This window comes from Rhyacophila brunnea, unplaced genomic scaffold, assembly GCF_057557595.1.
Source record: "Rhyacophila brunnea isolate RB1 unplaced genomic scaffold, BYU_Rbru_1.0 scaffold_13, whole genome shotgun sequence".
In the NCBI taxonomy this organism is placed as follows: Eukaryota; Metazoa; Arthropoda; class Insecta; order Trichoptera; family Rhyacophilidae; genus Rhyacophila; species Rhyacophila brunnea.
The window spans coordinates 18,032,400-18,051,443 of NW_028232785.1; the positions used below are offsets into that span (position 1 = coordinate 18,032,400).

At 34.6% G+C, this 19,044-nt stretch overlaps 1 protein-coding gene across 2 annotated transcripts; it reads right to left on the minus strand.

The window, feature by feature from the left end:
- Nucleotides 1-11,646: 11,646 nt before the first annotated feature.
- On the minus strand, nt 11,647-19,044 carry LOC147076744 (uncharacterized). Of its 2 annotated transcripts, XR_015069358.1 has the most exons (3): nt 18,935-19,044; nt 13,696-15,361; nt 11,647-13,280 (listed from the first exon to the last, which is right to left on the minus strand). XR_015069358.1 is itself a non-coding variant. In XM_085940424.1 (2 exons), exons 1-2 carry the CDS (start codon nt 18,980-18,982, stop codon nt 14,324-14,326), a joined length of 1,086 nt encoding a protein of 361 aa, XP_085796550.1. In that variant the 5' UTR covers nt 18,983-19,044; the 3' UTR covers nt 13,685-14,323. The 2 variants fall into 2 exon arrangements, 1 of the variants encoding a protein (XP_085796550.1); XM_085940424.1 differs by lacking the exon at nt 11,647-13,280 and having other exon boundaries at nt 13,685-15,361.

Sequence of the window (19,044 nt, forward strand, 5' to 3'; positions counted from 1 at the left end):
TAGCATAGACAATCAAGTGATTGGGCGGCATTATTTTCGTTAAATAAAATTATTATACGGTCGACTCAAAATTTAATACTATAAAAATCACATAAATTTAATAATAAATTGATAAACATCAGACTCTGAGTTTTAATCAATTATAAGCATTTTTAATTAAATAGCAAAGTTTTTCTTAAAAATCACTTTAAAGAACATAACAGATTTTGGCAAATTCAATATTAAAAATAATGTACCATATCTCACACGTATCTAGATGCATATTAGTATACATTATTATAGGTGGCTTAAAAATAACAATATCCATGCATAATCGTCTTCGCTGGTTTCAGAATCACCAATATTGGGTACAGAAAGTTGAGTTTCAAGTGAATTATAGAAAGTATGATACACGGGATCTATCAAATACGTCATGCTCAGTAAGTCCTTCTTTTCTTGAGGATTTATTCGGGCAGGTGCCATATGAGTCCTCGGTATTCTAGGAATATGCGGACGCCCTATGGAATTCCTTAATGACTTCATTGTTCTGAAGGGCTCCTCATCATTCAGAGAGTATTTCGCACCCCTAGTTTTAAACTATTACAAGTCAAAAATTTGACATTTTGAGTTAATAATGCAGAATGGTTAAAAATATCATTATTTATCTTGTCAAAGACTATCACAAGTCTAAATAAATTCTACGGAAATACAGGACAGAAAGAATAGTCTATAATTTTTATAAATAGTATTGTGTGATATTTAAAGACTATGCTATTTTGAGTTGTTATGGTCTTAAATTAGGATTCCAAAATTCAGCGAGTTTAAGACTATGACATCTTGAATTATCATAGGTCAGGAATGGACAAAGTAAATAAAACTTGTGTTGTGGTCACACTGGTGACTGGTCATTCTGAAAACATTGACAATTTGACACTAATTTGTTGATAAATACAGTAATAAATAAAACAAACAGTGATGGAATCATAGAAAAGGATCTCAGAGGAACACATGAAAATCATAAAAAAATTGATACCGAATTAAAACAATATGTTAGAGATCACATCAATTGCATTCCTAGGGTAGAATCCCACTTCCTGAGAGCTCAAATTTTCAACCATGTCCGATCTAATAAGATCATATGGGCCTCCACGGTGTGGACGTTTGTATTAACAGCTTTTTGTTTTTTACGAGATATGGATGTCAGCCACTTGCTCAACCTATTAGGTCCATACTCTGACTCATACACAAATTAAAAAACAATATGTGTACTTGCCAGACCCAGGATTTAAACCAATGACCCACGACGCTATAGTCCGACGCTTACACCAGACTAACTACCAGACAATTTATTGATGGCTTTTTAAAATTAGCAACACTATAGGCTATACAAAGGAAAATGCCAACAAAATGATCGACCTTTCGTGAAGTTATCTCAGTATTCTACGATCTTTAACACAGAATTTAATATTGGGCGCTTTCAGTCAAAAAAAGATCAATGGTCAGCACAGCATAATATACAAATTTAAATAATACACAAAAACAAAACAATTAAATTCGTTCAACAATCATATCCCAAATAAAGAAAAAGCACGAGAGGAGAAAAAATGACGTGAAAAATTGAGCTATCCCTGATCCAGATATGATAGTTTTATGCTTCGATTCGCAAGCAGTTCTTTCATAACCCTGTGGTGAAGTCTCAAACTTCTATTACACCAAAAAACTTGCAACAAATTTCACTATCTTTGATATTGCTGCGAAAAAGGGTTTTGTTGTATCTGGAACGAAGTGACTGCTAAAAGAGGTTCTAATGAATTTGGTAGTTGTATTTATAAACCATTACTTGAAAAGGGAATTCTAAATTAGAATGGGCATTTTTGGTTCGATAACTGTGCTGGACAAAATAAGAATAAATATTTAGTTGCGTTGTATTTCGTCGCTATAGGATTTGTTTCCCGAATAGACCAAATGTCAATTTTACAGGAGACGAAAAACAAATTTCACTGTCGTATATTTTAATATCAGTAGATGTAACAATCATTCTTTCTATACTGTATGATTGCAACATTATCTAAGAATAGATTCCAAGAATAATATACTGGTATAAATCATTAAATGCACAGAAACTGCGTTTTATTTACAAGTACTCACTGTGGATATTCGGGAAATTTTTAGCGCTCTCTTAGAATAATGGATATTCGGGACAAAACATGGACGTTCGGGATTTAAGACCGTAGCGTATTGCTGCACGGCCCACAGATTACTGAGTGGTCAAAAAGTACGCGCCTCAAATGTTATATTTATTTACACGATAATTGTTATTAATTACCTCTACTATTTAAATACTTAATGATCGTAATTATCCAAGTTCGTATGTAATAATAATACGCGGCAATCGCTTTTTTCGGATTAAGTAATTAACTATTTTTTTATTGAACGAATATTTCACAAGATTTAAGAATGTACCATTCTAATAATTGAACATACTTACATATTTTTTTTAAATCACTTCTGAGAAAATATATTATAAGGTATCTACTACTTCAATTACTAACCGACGTCACGGTCATTTCTCAAATATTTAATGATGGTACTTACTCGTACTTGCTAACAATTTTATATTAATACTTTTTCCAAAGTATATTATTATATATTTCTATAATTGACAATTAAACTTATTACAAACCACCAAATAAATATTATATATTTACTATTGTAAGGAACAACAACACAAAATAATAGCATGTATAAATTAATTACCATTGGCTGCTAATATTAGGTAGGTACCAATATCCTAAGTATATAATATTCACCAAATAAATAGTTACTAACATACATATTAAATTAAAATATTAATTATCAGCGCATTCAAAAATAAATAATAGCATCGCCTTTATTTTCATAGAAATACCTAGATTAAAAGTAAAATAAAGACAAACAATGTTTGATTAATAATAATTTGAAATAATAATTATTTTTTACGTCATAGTAGTTGCCGGGTCATACTGTAGAATTCATATAACCGTTGGGATTTTGTGTCATTTATCAAAACAAAATGCAGTTATTTAGGTTGAAATACTCACTTCCACAACTCTATTGTAAGTTCAGGGCGAACTGGTGGTGTATCAGCTATGAATGATCTCTTCAAATTTGATGAATTCACTATTAAAACAATAGTAACGTTAAAAACAATATCAATAAGACGAAATTTGAAAGAAGTCTCCAGACGGCGGAAAAATATGAAAGTAGGCGTGATTGTTTTAGAGCTAGACAGCGTGAATGTGGGAGCGAGATGCACGGCGTGAGCGCGGTTTGATTGGCTAAATTCATATTCGGGAAATAAACACTCAGCCAGAGATATATTTCGACCGAAATTAACTTGGATATTCAGGTACGAATAGTTGGACATTCGGGAGAAAACCGCGGAGTAATTGTAACTTAACATGGCGTATTCGGGTTTTTTAAAAAAATATCTCTGTTCCTAGATAAAAATATATTGTTTTTATAAATGATTTCGGTAGAGTTTAATAAAAGAAATTGAACTGCATTAAAATGTCGATTTCGACAAAAATGGATATTCGGGAAACAAATCCTATAGCGACGATTTATTATCGAAAACAGAAAATATAAAGTCTGTAACGCAAAAATATTTGATCACGGGTCACACCCAAAATCAGTGGATACTGGATAGCGATGCACTCACTCATTGAAAAAGAAAAAAAAAGAAAACTAAAAGTGCTCCAGTCTTCATACCAGCTCAATGGATACCCATTATAACCATGGCTGAAAAGAATGGTGAACCTTATAGAGTTAATGCAATGGCAACTGATGATATATTTGACCTGAAATTGCTGTTCGATGAGCTGGGACAAAATTAAGTTATAACTACCGTAGGTACGAAGGTAACATGGCAAGCAATTAAAGTCATGCATTTGAAAAAAGAATAGTTTTTTCATTAAAACCAATTTAATGATTCTTCCTATAAGGAAATTAATATAATGCATCGCATGACGGGTCGTCCGGTTCCTATGAATATGATAATTATACTGAAAACTTATAATGAGCCACCAAGAATAACCATGCAGATAAAGCAAAATCTTTTAACCCTATGCAAAAAAAATTGATACCGATGACGTACCACGTTTTTTACAATAATTTGAAAGCCGTTAACAGTACTCAAGTGGCAAGAAATGACTTGGTTCACGAAGAGAGTGATGGAAATTACTCTGATTAATTCTAAATTATATAATAATTTTCATTACATAATGTCAAGAATCTTGAAAAGGTAATCATGATCTTATACAATTATATATTTAAAAAAATCGGTGGGTATGTGATGATTTATCTGTCCCAGTTATTTTAATATGAAATAAAAATTTCAAATAACCATTTTGTTTATTATTTTACTTGATATGCATTATACATTGAAGACATTTTATGTTGTTTCATATTAGTTTGTATTGTGTGCATGATGGGTTATTTCAAAATTTATCAAAATAGTCCAATTTTAGACTATGACATTTCAAAAATACTACTAGAAATATGTTTTCTGTATGATTTTTCAATATAATAATAATTTCATACAAAAATACAAGCCCTGATACACATTGAGCAAGAAAATCGGTTTGGTACATACATTTTTAGATTTAGTTGAGAGGGTTTGAATCTTTGAATCCAATTATCTCAGAATGCTGTTTTTTGACTTGTCATACTTTAAAACTAGAGGTGCGATTTGAATTTTATATCACCGAGTAGTTTTTCATACCGTAGCCACTTTATACTGTGTCAATTGATCGGTTGCCCTTCAACACACTGTCACTTTGACTTCTTAATGAAAGTAGTTTTCAGTATGTCCGAATAAGAGAGAAAAGTTTTTGCTGACATTTCCACCGCATTAAACGGATTCTAGCCTTGTACAGTTCGTACAAATTGGTACCAGTCTTGTGGGATGTTAATATTAAGTTCAATAGATTTTTTAGCTTTTTCTATGCGGACATGATCCGTGTCATATTCCATTCTGTCCCACTTCCAAAAAATTGTGTTCTATAGAATGCACGTGTTCAGATTCACTGACATTATAAGACAATGCTGAAGAAAAGTTTACGTTTTTGTTTTGCCCTGGACAAGTGAGTCTGAATAGCCTACTGTATTAGTTACTGTTGCTGGAAGATTCTTCAAATGCTGCACGAAGCACGACGCTATTTTATCAGATCCCTGACCAGCAATCCCTTCATGCCACATGTAACAGCTTGCTGTATCTGTTAGTCCACTATGTTGGTATTTAGGGAAGGTGTGGGCAGGCATTGTTGCAAATCAAATACTAGTATTCAAGTGGACTGACTAGTTTTAGATAACAATTTGTCGTGTCTTTCTTCTTATATAATTCATTAGCCTTAGTCAAGTGTTCGTTTTTTTTTTCATTTAGTTCAGCTTTCCTTTCAAAATCGTTTGCACACTTAATCTGATTGTTATATGTATCACATACTTTACAAGACGACGTGTCTATACTAGGACTTTTAAATTTGTAGCCTAGTTTACGAAAAATTGAAGCATATTTAGAATACGTTAAAGGTTTTTTCTGTTGAGAAGTCCGGTCGTTTTTATAGATCATCCATTTTTGCAATATTTAGTTACGAAGATAAATAAAGCTTGCGTGTATGTCTTCGGGAGTAGCGACCTGTTAATATGATTAATTACTTCAATTTTTTTTAATGTTATTTTTATTGTATAGTTCGTGACGTCCTCTTTGGTCACCGTCTATGATTCCTGTTTCCGAGCTGCGTTTTTTCGCAAATGCGACGTCAATTTTATTTCAGGATACGCCAAAAATATTCTGAAACATCTTCTTGCAAAATTTTACTGAATAAATAAAAAAAAATCTTCCAAAATCCATATAGTACCTACCAAAACGGTAACCATATATTGTTTTGGCAAATAGAATACATTAATTATATTAAATACTTATTATTTTGCCAGAAGCAGATATGGTACCAAATATAGACCATAATATCTTGTTTTGGCAAATATGACTTGCTTAATTTTAAACATATCTGAAACTTGTTTCATTGATTATGAAGTCAGTAGAAGAGATACACCATATCTGATTTTGGCAAATTTAATAAAAATATACACATAAAAGAACAAATTTGCATTTAAACCTCAAAACACCAAAAATCGAACATGTCTGCTTCTGCCAAATAGCCACAGAATTACATAATAAGGGTCTACCTATATATTTTATTCTGGCACCTTCCTCTCAAATATATTATCAAGCGCACGCTCATCTGCCTATTTTGTACATTTATTTTCTGAAAAATTGTACAACGAGAGGATAAAAGACTTTGCTGATTTTGAAAATAAAAGTAGCAACCGTTCACTGCTATGTCGACTCTTCGCTTTATTTAAACAATGAATTATTAATATTGTATAAAATGAATTGTCACAATTTAAAAACTAAAATATCAATATGAATAAAAATAATTTGGTTCAAGAGGTAGGAATTCATAGATATTTTTTTTTAAAGTAGACAAATATTAGTCTATGGTAGACAATAAATTTGAATTTAATGGCGGTCTGACACGTTTTCGTATAAATTTTGGCTATATTGTTATGGTCGATTATTAGTAAAATATTATTAGTAAATAAATTTAGGGTATTGTAATTCACACGTCAATCTTTTTTATTATGTGGAGTCAATCATCAACTTACCTACCCTGTTCCACATCATACATAATACCCTCACTAAATATGCACAATATATCGAGTGTACGTACGGTTCTATAATACCGAATACAAGAAGTGGAGAAGTTCATTACAAGGTTAGACACAATCATTGTTTATTTAGAATGCATAGTAAGCAGTGGAGTCAAATTAGTCCAACTAAGGACCATACATGGCCCGATTTGATGGTCCGTACAGTATGTCAGACCATTGCCGACTCAAGTAGAAAGCCGATACATTCACAACGACTGCGGTCTTACTTTTTTCGACCCTCCCGTTGTTGCCAATGGATGACCTGTCATTGTTCTATATAGCGCTCATACTGACGCATTTGTCATGTTCACACAGGGAATGGTTTGATTTGGATAGATGGGTTACATGATAAATATTACACTAGTATTAACACACCTTCTACAAATGTAATGCATAGATCAATGCTACATATTTTTTGGATACCTATCGATGACCTGTCATTGTTCTATAGAGTGCTCATACTGACGCGTCTGTCATGTTCACACAGGGAATGGTTTGATTTTGATAGATGGTTACATGATAAATATTACACTAGCATTAACACACCTTCTACAAATGTAATGCATAGATCAATGCTACATATTTTTTGGATACCTATCGATATTTATTAGGTACCACCGGTTTTTGTGTGAAGAACTAGTCTGACTTTGACAGCTGATGAATAACAGGAATGTATATTATTTATAAATAACACTGATAGGTTAATATATTTGATTTGAGAATTTTTTATAATTCAATTTGAAACAAGAAAGGGCGAATCAATATGTCAAGCAATCTGGGATCTGATTTTGACAGCTGAACAGTGGACCACTCGTTGCTTGTGCAAAAAGATATGCTCTGGCTTTATTAATCTAAAGATGGCGTTGGTCAGACGCATTCTGCAGTTTTTTGTACAGACCGAAAAACCTGGTGGTTTAGGGTAACTTCCACGGAAGGCGAAGTAGAGGAATGACCAAGTGAAGGAGCTGACTTGGGGCAGCATTCACTCCGGCCTGAGAAGCAGAGGATCGAGGGGGTGGAATGTCATGGCCGCTCAAAAGATGACAACATTTCAAGGTGGTCATGATCCTCAGCCATGAGGGAACGACCAAGAATAACAGCTCGTAATTGCATCTCCGTCATTGACTGCAAAGATCTAACATTCGTTTTTAATCATGCACCATCAGAGTTATAGATGACAACTGGTCTTATTAGTGTTTTATACAAGATTTAGTTCAAGCATTGCTTCAGTGCCTTGGAACGTAGCACCTTAATTAGACCAAGGGCAGGTAAAGCCAGGCATTTACACGTAAACTGGTTATGGAAATAAAAATATAAATGGTTAATGCTTTCCCTTACATTTTATATTAAAACTGAATGTAAACGCTTTTTACATTCTCATGATGCAGTTCCTGTTGACCAAAATCCATCTTGTAATTGACATAAGCTACATATTTATAGAGCTACATATTTTTTCAGACTTATACGCGGCGTAAATGTGAACTTTGCCATCCTTGGTGGTGTTGGCTTGTGTGTCTCTGATAATTACCTTAGGAATCGAGGGTATCCGTTGTTTGTTCTCCCACGGTGCAGAACTAACCTGCCATTAGTAATGCCAATTGGGAGGGCAGTAACCATGTTTAATGAAATCGCTTCGGATATTGATATATTCCACTTACGTGAGGTGAATTTAGGTGGACGTTGTTTCATAAGTTTTTAAGATAGGGTCTATCAAAGTTCACTCTGTGTGCTTCCATCTACATTTAATTTGTTACTTACCTATTGTATTACTTATTCTCTGTATTTTTATTTTTAAAAATTATTAACACTTATTTTATGTCATGTCGTGAACGCTTTGAATTTATAATTTGTTACATTCATTATATGTAAAATAAATAAATTTGATGACTTTTTTGCTTGGCCAAATGGTGCTGTAATTACTAAGGAGTGTATCATAAGTCTTTAAAATATAATCATTCTTGAGCAGTGGTTCTCACGTGAAATTTAACTGTGGCCGCACAATTGACATTGACAGTTTCATGGAAACTTCTGATGTCCGCACATCTGGTATAAGTCTAACATAACGAAATTCTTTTTTGTTTCAGGTATTGACAAATAATTTGACCATAAAGATTGATTGTGACCACACACTACGGGCCATTCTCAGACATTGCATACTCACCGAATTCGGAGAGTCCATACCTAGCTGGCATGACCGGAGTCCTGCTTGTTATCCGCTTACTAGGGCTCTAGCCACGAATATTCGGCTTGCGTTTACAACCACAGGTGGCAAGCTCATCTACAAGTCACTGCGTCCTGACTTATGGATTAATAAAATGTACAGGATCAACAGCAATAATGCAGAAAACTTCAAGTTTCTTTTCAAATAACAAAAACACAGTCACAAATTGTGTTTATTATGTTATCATCTAAAACATGTCAAAATCTGATTATTGACATAATAAATTATATCGTCAAATATTTATCGTTTTTATTCAGCCTACAGACACCTGCTTCTCCTATTACTTCGTCGTATGCCTTCCACATTCAATCTGGTCTGTTGAATCTTCCGACGCATCCAGCTCATGGTCCTCACAAGGGGGGGCGGACCGGGCTCTAGCCTGGGGTTGAGCAATTAAGTGAGACAGCACAATTTTGGTGTAATAATAAAAAAAGTCGCCTGTGGCACTATATTACTTGTAAAATATTAACTTGTTAAATATGTGGCAATGTGATGTGCTGTGACGATTGATACACAGTTGAACCTCGGTTATTCGGACTAATTGGGGATGAAGATAGTTCGGATAAGGAAAAATGTGGATAATCGATAAAAAATCATAAAAATCAGAAAGACAAGATTGAGTTTCATGATTTTTTCAAAGTTGACACATCTAAAGAATTCCAACTATCTGCTGCCATGTAGCAACAACCTTTTAAATTTATTTTCTTGTAGAAGCTGATAATTGTTTCTTCATTATTTTCGTCTCCTAGCAATAATCGTCGAAGCATATGTTTTCTATATAAACGTTTGAATGTTTCTATTACACCCTGATCCATCGGTTGTATTACCAATGTGACTCTATCGTCTTTGTATGAGCCACATAAAAATATACTCTTCACCTTCTTTATTTCCTGATTTTTTCATGACTTTCCGCTCTGAGCTTCCATCTTCTGACATTAAACAGTTAGTAAACTTCATAATAGTTTCACTTTGTTTTTTTTATATCCGCGGTAGTTGACGTTCCGACACCATATTTATTAGATAGATAACGTCACGAGTCACCGTGATTCAAAGCATCAATTATATCCAATTTGTCATTTAATGAAAATAATCCGGATAATCGAGGTTCTACCGTAATTCAATAATAATTCAAGAGTAGAAATTTATTTTATAATTATTTTTAGTCTGTTTCCTGACTAATAAAAATAGCTACCTAATATGGCGAAGGGCTAACACAAAACGTGGTCGTGATCAGTACTTCATAATAATATGATGACGAGTGTTGACAACCCAATAACGGATGGGTTTATTCAAAAATGCATGGAGTACCCATAATTTTACCTTGCAAGTCTTGGGTTCATAAAATACTATTTGTGGAACGCTACTGTAGAGCATCACACTGCCGTTAAACTAAGGGATAGGTAGGGTCGCCCGCCAAACATCCTGGCCTGGGGGATGTAGGGGCCGCGATCCAGCTATTTAGTAAGGAGTCTAATTACATGCCTGCTTGTGTTGATGCCAATAAATAATTCACAAGATTTAAGAATGTAACAATCTTTATTGAACATAGATTATTCAGAAACATTAGAATGTTTCATTTTAAAATGTCATCGCATCTTTTCTACAACCATGTATCTAAATAATTACAATTTTTCGGGAGGCAACAAACAATTTTATTCTGTTTTTAAATCAGATTTATATCCATTTAGTACTTATGTGTTGTATGAGTATTTTATTGAGTTGAACATCAATTCAAAGTTACGAGGTAATGTACGAAGGTTTATTTGAATAAAGTTTTAATTGGTATTCTTCTTCTTCTTTGAAGATGTCCGCCCTTAGTAAGAGTATAAATGTACCAGGCCCAGATAGCCAGGTTCAACATTACCTCTTCACTCTCAGCGTAATGAGAGGCTCCTTAGCCCATTCTCTAATCTCTTCATTACTCCTTAAGTTATATCACAGCAAACATCTATTCTCGAAGTTCAGTATACGGTTTCACTGACCCTTCATTATGCGTCAATTACATTGAGCTTCTTTACGAGCTGTTTGTTGGCGAATTTACAATCTGCCTGTAAAGACGCCCAGTGTAATCATCGAACAAGCAGGTTGTAAACACTCTACCGAGAAAAGTTGAAAGCCGGTCAACATTACACGCTACACGCCGGCGTGTGGACCTACTGCGTCTGCGCAGTAGCAACCTCCCGGTAAAAAAACGAACTACATTCTGTCAAAATAGTCACTGGCTTGTGGCTTCTCAGCGAATGAAAAGTTTTGTGTGTAATCATCAAATCGCAGTAGCTGAATCGCCTGCTTTTAAATTCGCCAACAAACAGCTCGTAAAGAAGCTCAATGTAATTGACGCTTTAGATGCTAGACTAGCACTACAAAGTTTACAGTTTCGTGTTGGTGGGCCTTGGCTTAGCCTTATGTTGTTAAATGTCAATTCTTGGTGGAAATACATTGTGTTAATAAAAAATAACATGCAATGGCCAAGCGGCTAACTAGACAATGTTGTGGGTCCCAGGTTTGAATCATCATCAATTATTTTGTCAATGTGTGTTTGGAGTCAGAGTATGGGCCTAATAAGTTGAGCAAGTGGCTAACATCCATTTCTCGTAAAACACAAGAAATCGTTAATACAAACTTACACTCTTTGGAGGATCATAATATTATGATCTTAGGATCGGACATTTTTTAAAAAAATAAAACACAATATTATGTAGTACTAATTTAGGTTAGTTTAATATTAATCATGACTGGTTTTATCCGTTTCAGAGAGACATTGTCAACTGGTACAGAATATACAATAATGCAGATATTTATACTAACAAATTTTAATCTCTTTATCTTCTGTGTGTTCGTACCTTGAGCCCAGCTTGTACCCGGAAAGAGATCACCGTATAATATACGATCTCCAATTTTATTAGATTCAACATTCATTCAATTTTCATAGCTGATTTTGGCAAAATTCATGAATTCAAGAATGAAAACCTAACCTAACAAATAATCCAGTATATCGGCTATTTTCAAAATTTGTTTGCTGCTTCCTGTAAAGTGTAAACTGACAAGAACCGTGTTTTATTAAGACATGAATTTTATGTCAGTACTATACGACTCAAAGATGTTGGACGGTCTTTAATATACGGTCATATATTTCTGATACAACATATTATGGTGAAGTGTGATACAGCGAACTGCTTATGTTCAAATTTCTGGACACGGTGGCTTTTATTGAACTAATAATGATCTGATTTTTTCTAGTCGATCGGTCCTCCGGATGTCATTATAAGTGTAAGAGATAAATTCTATCTTGGGAGAAGATAATTACTTTACAAAATACAGGAGATATAATTTGATTTCTTGACAGTCAACATGACAAAGAATTGATAACATACAGCTGCATAAACCAGTCGCCATAGTCTTTAAAACCGGTTCTCTGCCAAAGCGAACTAGTTCGCGGATATGGTCAGGCGTACAATGCCGGCCATGCAAAAAACGCGAACTTATTCGCCTGTCTTTGAAGACAGAATGCCAGTCTCAGGCGTTTGTTTTGAATAATTTAAAATTTGGAACTGGTCCATTAATGAGACATTTAGCATATGATTAGTAAGTGTTTATGCTAAACTTTCATTTTATTTTAAAAAAAAAAAAAATTATAAGGTTTATTTTTGCTAAAAAATTCGCAGCCTCTCACTTGCCGCCATACAAAACCTTCCGGCACAGATCAGGTTAGTTTTTAATCTATTTTTTGTCAGTTTGGGTCTCATCCTTGAAACTGGAGATTTTGAAAAATACTTTGTATAGAGTTGGCACATCGCGATGCAAAACCCTACTACCTATTAGTAACGAAAGTCCACAAAATAAGCATCTATGTTTTTTGGCTTCCTTTTCATAGTCCTCACTACGTTCTGGCATTTTCGGTATTCGCTAGATGAATGCATCGCAGTGCATGCGTAGCTTGCGCATTGCATTCTTAAAACCAGTTTAAAATACGATTTTTCATGATAAAAGTGCTAGCGTATAATCACATCAGTGTTGCCAACTGAATGAATATTGTAATGCAAAATAAGCCAAAAACACTATAATTTTGTAGGATTCAAAAGTGAATTATACTGTCTACTATAGTATTTTTTCAAAATACAGTACTTTTTACATCATTCTATGAAAATCAATGTTATATAAATATAATAACACTTTCCGTGAAATTTTTAAAACTATTTGACGTACAATTCAACTTATTCTTTCAAATTATAACATGCGCTAAACTACTCGCTATTTAAACCATCGCATATATTCTATACACAAGGCTGCTATCGGCGGCTATCGAGGGTATTTTATCATACAGTATAACCTCGTTTTTACGTACCCGGAATTCACGTTTTCCCGGCAATTGCGTGTGATTTTTTCAGTCCCGATGTATTTCAGTACATTTAATACCCGCATTTACGTTTTTCTTTCTCGCGATTTACGTCGGAAATATTCAAAATATGCGAGTTACGCGCACTTGACAAGGATTGGGTCGTGACATTCGAACGATTTTTCGTGACTGAAAAAAATACACGCAATTGCCGGGAAAACGTGAATTCCGGGCACGTAAAAACGAGGTTATACTGTACATGATTTTTTCAATAAAAATTTTAATTGAATGTTGTTTTTTAATAAAACGTTATTTTTTTAGAAACAAAATTTAAATGTTCTTTTTTTCAATACCCCCCTTTTACATTTTCCCTCCAATTAGGTTTTTTTTTTCCAGTCCCTTAAAAAACGTAAAAGAGGTATTATAATTGTTACAATAAGTTAGCCTTCAAAACTATCTGGCTCGCTCTAAAAGTTAACACAGCCAAGAAGAGTGCTGTAACAATATAGCACTTTTTGACGGTTCAGATGGTTTACTGATTGTAACATTTAGCCGCCTCAACACATATATTATATAATAAACTACCTGATCTTGAACCTGATTTTGGTTTACGTCTTAATTACGGTCAGGCAAACATTCTCAAATATAACTAAAATTAAATGCATGTTTCGTTTAGATGCCAACTTTAATACGCATTATCATATACATAGATGTAAATCATCAATCAAGCCATGTTTTTTCCACACTTGAGAATCATATCTCCTTACAGTCACTGTCTCATATTGGTGTTGAAGGAAAGTGTAATAAAGCTCCATTGAGCTTCCGTTTGATATCCTACATGAAAGATGAATTGGTGAATGGAAAAAGCTGAGTGAAGAAATCCCCCTATTCCTTCTTTCTTTCCTTTCTCTCGTGGTCGCCGAGCTGTTGGAGGTTCAGCTTTCTCTTCCGAATAAGTTTCTTAATCTGACAAATTGTTCCGATAAATACAAAATCATCTAGATCGTCCATCACGAGTAACGTTATTTTATATTGGCTTATTCCATTTTTATATCTTCAGATTTTATCGTAACACCGTTATCTTTGACAACATGTCGTGTATTACTATGTAAAATCATCTTCTTATGTGACTGACATTTATATTCGCAACAGTTACATCTGTACGAATTTTTCCAAGTATGCGTCACCATGTGCGATTCGAAATCATTCGAAGACCTGCATTCGTATTTGCAACTGTCGCATTTCAAAATTATTTCACTATTATGGACTTCCTTCGTGTGCGACTCCAATTCTTTCAACAGCTTGCATTTGTAAGGGCATTTATCACACGTGTACATCTCGTCCCACGTGTGGATTATCTGATGTGACCGAACATGCTTATACGACCTCGATTCGAACTTACAAACATTACATTCAAACATCCCATTAATATTTGATTTAATTTCATTATTTTCGCATTTGATTTGATTATTTTTTGGCATAAGATTACTATTTTGTGTTTCTTTCAAAGCATTACTAATTTTAAAATTCACGCCTACATTTTCAATGCCAACCCTTTTAATGTTCACTTGTTTGGAATCGGTTTGATATTTTTTGTCGATTTGTACAATTTGACTGACATTTTTAAAAAAGAAGCGCTTGTTGTGCACGAGTTTATGACAATTTAAAACAATTGGTGACGCAAAAAACTGATAACACACACAGCAAACAAAATTTCGATTATAGAACGTCATCTTTTTTATTTTTACAGCCAATTCTAATTTTGAAACTTCTTTCCGATGGTTGTTTATTACCTGTTTACAAAATGGCGTCTCTCCTGAGACAGTATTTGAATCGACCTCGATTGGTTCATCTTTAACTTCTCGATTTGTATCAATATCTACTATGTTGCGGCCCTCATCTGTTTTCTCTTGTTCGTACTCTATGACTAAAACCTCTTTGTCGATATTTTCTTTCTTTATTTTAATGTCGTCGCAAAATGGCGGTGCGTGCTCATTTCCAGATAAACAAATTGTCGAAAGTGCAGTGACATCTGACGTTGCTTTTTTGACTCCTGAAACAGCGTAACCATCGGCCTAAAAAGAGAAATATGTCAAATTATTAAATGCTTTCTCTAGAATCAGGCACGTATCAACACCCAAATGAGAGGCGATACATAAAGTAACAGCCCGTTGACATGTGCATAGATTTACTGCTGACAATACATATTATCGAGGCCATATCAAAAAAATACTTGTGTAAACACGTATTATTCTGTAAGTCATAAGATTCCATGTATAGATCAATAAAGTTTATTGGTTTCTGAATTTTATGGGATAGCAACTTGCGCGATGCATTAAAACGATTGTCGTGAACCGGCCGGACAAATTACTAACTACACCGCATAGCACACTCAACAAGAAGCGCGTCTCGCTAACTATTTGTAAAATGAAATTGGCACGATAATCAGCAAAGAGTAATTATCCAGATAGTATACAGTGCCTGTACACACGCATGGATATACTGGCACCAATTGTGTGTAATTAAACAAACACGATAATAACTGTTTACATGTATAAGTGCCGACTGTCTTACCAATCTCATTCTTCAAGCGTAAGAGAGACACGATGTTGTCATTGTATTGCGCTATTTGAAAGGTTATGACAATTAGTAAACTTCAAAATGCTCTGCGCGGTGTACTTCATATTTTTTCCGGCAGGTTCGTCACTATCATTCTATTGCGCAGGAGTAGATATCACACAAGTTCCAACTATCGTGAGAAAATTCAGAATTTGCTGAACTTTTTTGATCCGTGCATGCAATCTTGCAACTTGCACGATAATACGTGTTTAGACGTGCATTTTCTTGCTTGCTATTAGACATAATGTTTGAGGCTTTCACGGTTGTTTTTTATCGTAGTAGATTTTTGGGTTTCCACCGTGTGTCTTTCTTCCTTCTTTAGTCGACGTTTCAAATTTGACACACTTTTAAAACACAAATTTGACTTTGAAACCAAGATATTGGGTCCGAATAAAGGATATTTCGCACGATTGGTAAAGGAGGCCATTGAAATCCATAGAAACCTTGAAAATATTAATAGGGATGATGGATTACGGTTAAAAACGTCATGGCTTCCGGCACTATCAGCAAAATCTAATATTCGAGCCGGTATCCCTGGTTGTAACGGTTGACAGATTATTCTGAGAAACGTTTGCTCTTAGCTAATCGGATTCCTTTTGACATTCTTAGAGCAACGTTTACATTCACCATTGATATACTACAAGATGAGGAGTTCCCATACAAGTGTCATTTTAAAAATGTACCACAAAAGAAGATATTACGAATATCGTCTTGTAATATTTCCTTGTAGGTATAATGCGTTAAGACCGTTAACATGGATTCCCGAATTTCACCCGTATTGCCCTGGCTGTAAAACTAAATTTGCGTTCTTGAAATAGTGACCCTAAGGGTGTCTGCAACCCAAAGCTTGCAAGCTACCAAAAATTCATGTCTGAGCGGACAGAGCAAGTCGTCATGCGCTGACTATTAGTTAGAGTAAGATGCAAGCTAGATCGGGCTTACTCATAATTATTGCCAGGTTGTTTTCAGAACAAATATTAAGTGAGCTTATATCGAGTCCGCTGATATTAAAACAGTAAGTTTTAACACTGGCCGAGTCGCTGAAAATCAGGCGTCATTTTAAGAAGCATATGATTCATTCAGTAGTATATCAATGTATTACCCCTATTTTATCATTCTTCCTTCAGACCCACGTCAAAGGGCCATACGGGTGAAATTCGGGGAATCTATGTTAACGGTCTTAACGCATTGTACCTAGGTACAAGGAAATATTATAAGACGATATTCGTAATATCTTCTTTTGTGGTACATTTTTAAAATGACACTTGTATGGGAACTTTAGTAGTATATCAATGGGGTAATACAATGTATTCTCCTTCGAATTGACGGGGTCAGCACTGAAAAATGTTATATTTTTGTATCTATGCAGATGGATAGGTAACTAAATGGTCTCATCATAACACGAGAGATGGTATTTTGCAAAGAGAGCTTACTATCCGAATGGGAATGGCTCACTGGTTAGAGCAACATTCAACTCAATGCGGAGTGTCTGGGACTTACAATTGTACTTGGTCAAAAACAAATGCCGCCTTTTCGATGCTTGCATACTGATGGTGCTGCTTTACGGTAGCGAATTATGGCACCTTACAAAGACTCAAAGCAACCATAATACACTGAACTTTGAGAACAGATGTTTGCGACGGATACTGTGTGTGCCGTGATATGACTTGAGGAGATAAGAGAGCAAATCGAGCAGCCTCTTATCGCTCTGAAAATGAAATGTGACGTTGGACATCCAGTAGTACATCAATGACATTCATTCTTCATTCATTTATTCTTGATAATGGCCTCTGCAACGAGCCCGAAACGTCGAGTAAAGAAGGAAGAAGGAGACACGGTGGAAACCCAAAAATCTACCACGGGCTATTAGACATTACAAAACCATTGTCAATTTTAAAACACATCAAAAATTACCTATGCTTCGCAATTCTAAGCAAATTGTATGAAATCTTAAGTAAGCACCTAACTTTTAAGCATATTCACTATGTAATTAATACAATTTTCGGTGCTTTTTACTGGTTCTCCGTCATCGTAATCTGTCAGTCGCCATTTTGAATTTTAGCTATCTTTTTGTCATCGAATTATAGTACGCGGTCCAAGCCATTATAGTATTTCGGCAAAAATTATAGGACGTGTAGAGAAAATGAAAGTTTTTTGTTTGTCACATAAACATAACGGAGAATTCGAGAAATTCCGATGCCCTGCTTAATTATAACACCTCTTACGACCGAAAAATGCTAACACCGGCCGCCGTCATTAACTGTCACGTTAGTTTTTTAGAGTAGGTATACAACGCAAAACCACGTCCATTGACTAAAATCGCACACTGAGATCTTATATTATTTATATTATACACCGTCCCTCGCTTCACACCCCCAACCAAACCGGCGAATTCAATTAATAAAAATTTTCAAAATTGTGGTATTTTTGACGTACTATACTTTTTTAATAGTACGCGGACGAAAATGTACCTTTTCGAATAGTACGCGAACCAAAATGTACTATAATTATAGTTCGGTTGGCAACACTGCGCTCACTGACAGATGACAGCGGCCGGTGGCGGAGAACGAGTAAAAAGACCCCAATTTTCTATAATATACTATTTAACGGAAAGAAGTATATTATATGAATTGAATGCTGTCACAGGAGGCTGCGGAACAGTCTCGAGAAAAACATCCCGTCCACGAAATCATTCATGAGACACTTCCGTGATTCGATGATGGGTGGAATAAAGATTGTCGCGGATAAAATCATGTAATAGAACACTCGTGGCAGCTTCCAAACAGCTAAAGATACTGGCACATTTCATCAGCGATAAGCCAAAGTCCCAATAATTAGTTTAATTTTAAAAGAATTTATAGAACATTTAGGGTTTACCTATACGTAATACAAAAAAACAGAGCAATATTATAGCTATTTAAAAGCAATTTTGACATGTCCAATGTTTTTCTAGGTCAGTAGGTATTATTAGTCTCTCTGAACACAACTATTACTATAAAATAGCGCGTATTTTATCATAAAAAACTCACCCATTCTACATCATATGTTACCACTTGTGGACCTCTGTCAGGATCCATGTCGTGGTCAAATTGAATAGACGTATATATTACTTTTATCGTACAAAATACAAGCTCGTTCT

Excerpts from the sequence above, each read along its gene's own strand:
- LOC147076744 (XM_085940424.1), bottom strand. The coding sequence starts at position 18,982 with ATGGATCCTGACAGAGGTCCACAAGTGGTAACATATGATGTAGAATGG. Across the intron at positions 15,362-18,934 it reads TAACATATGATGTAGAATGG|GCCGATGGTTACGCTGTTTC; the intron begins GTGAGTTTTTTA and ends TTCTCTTTTTAG.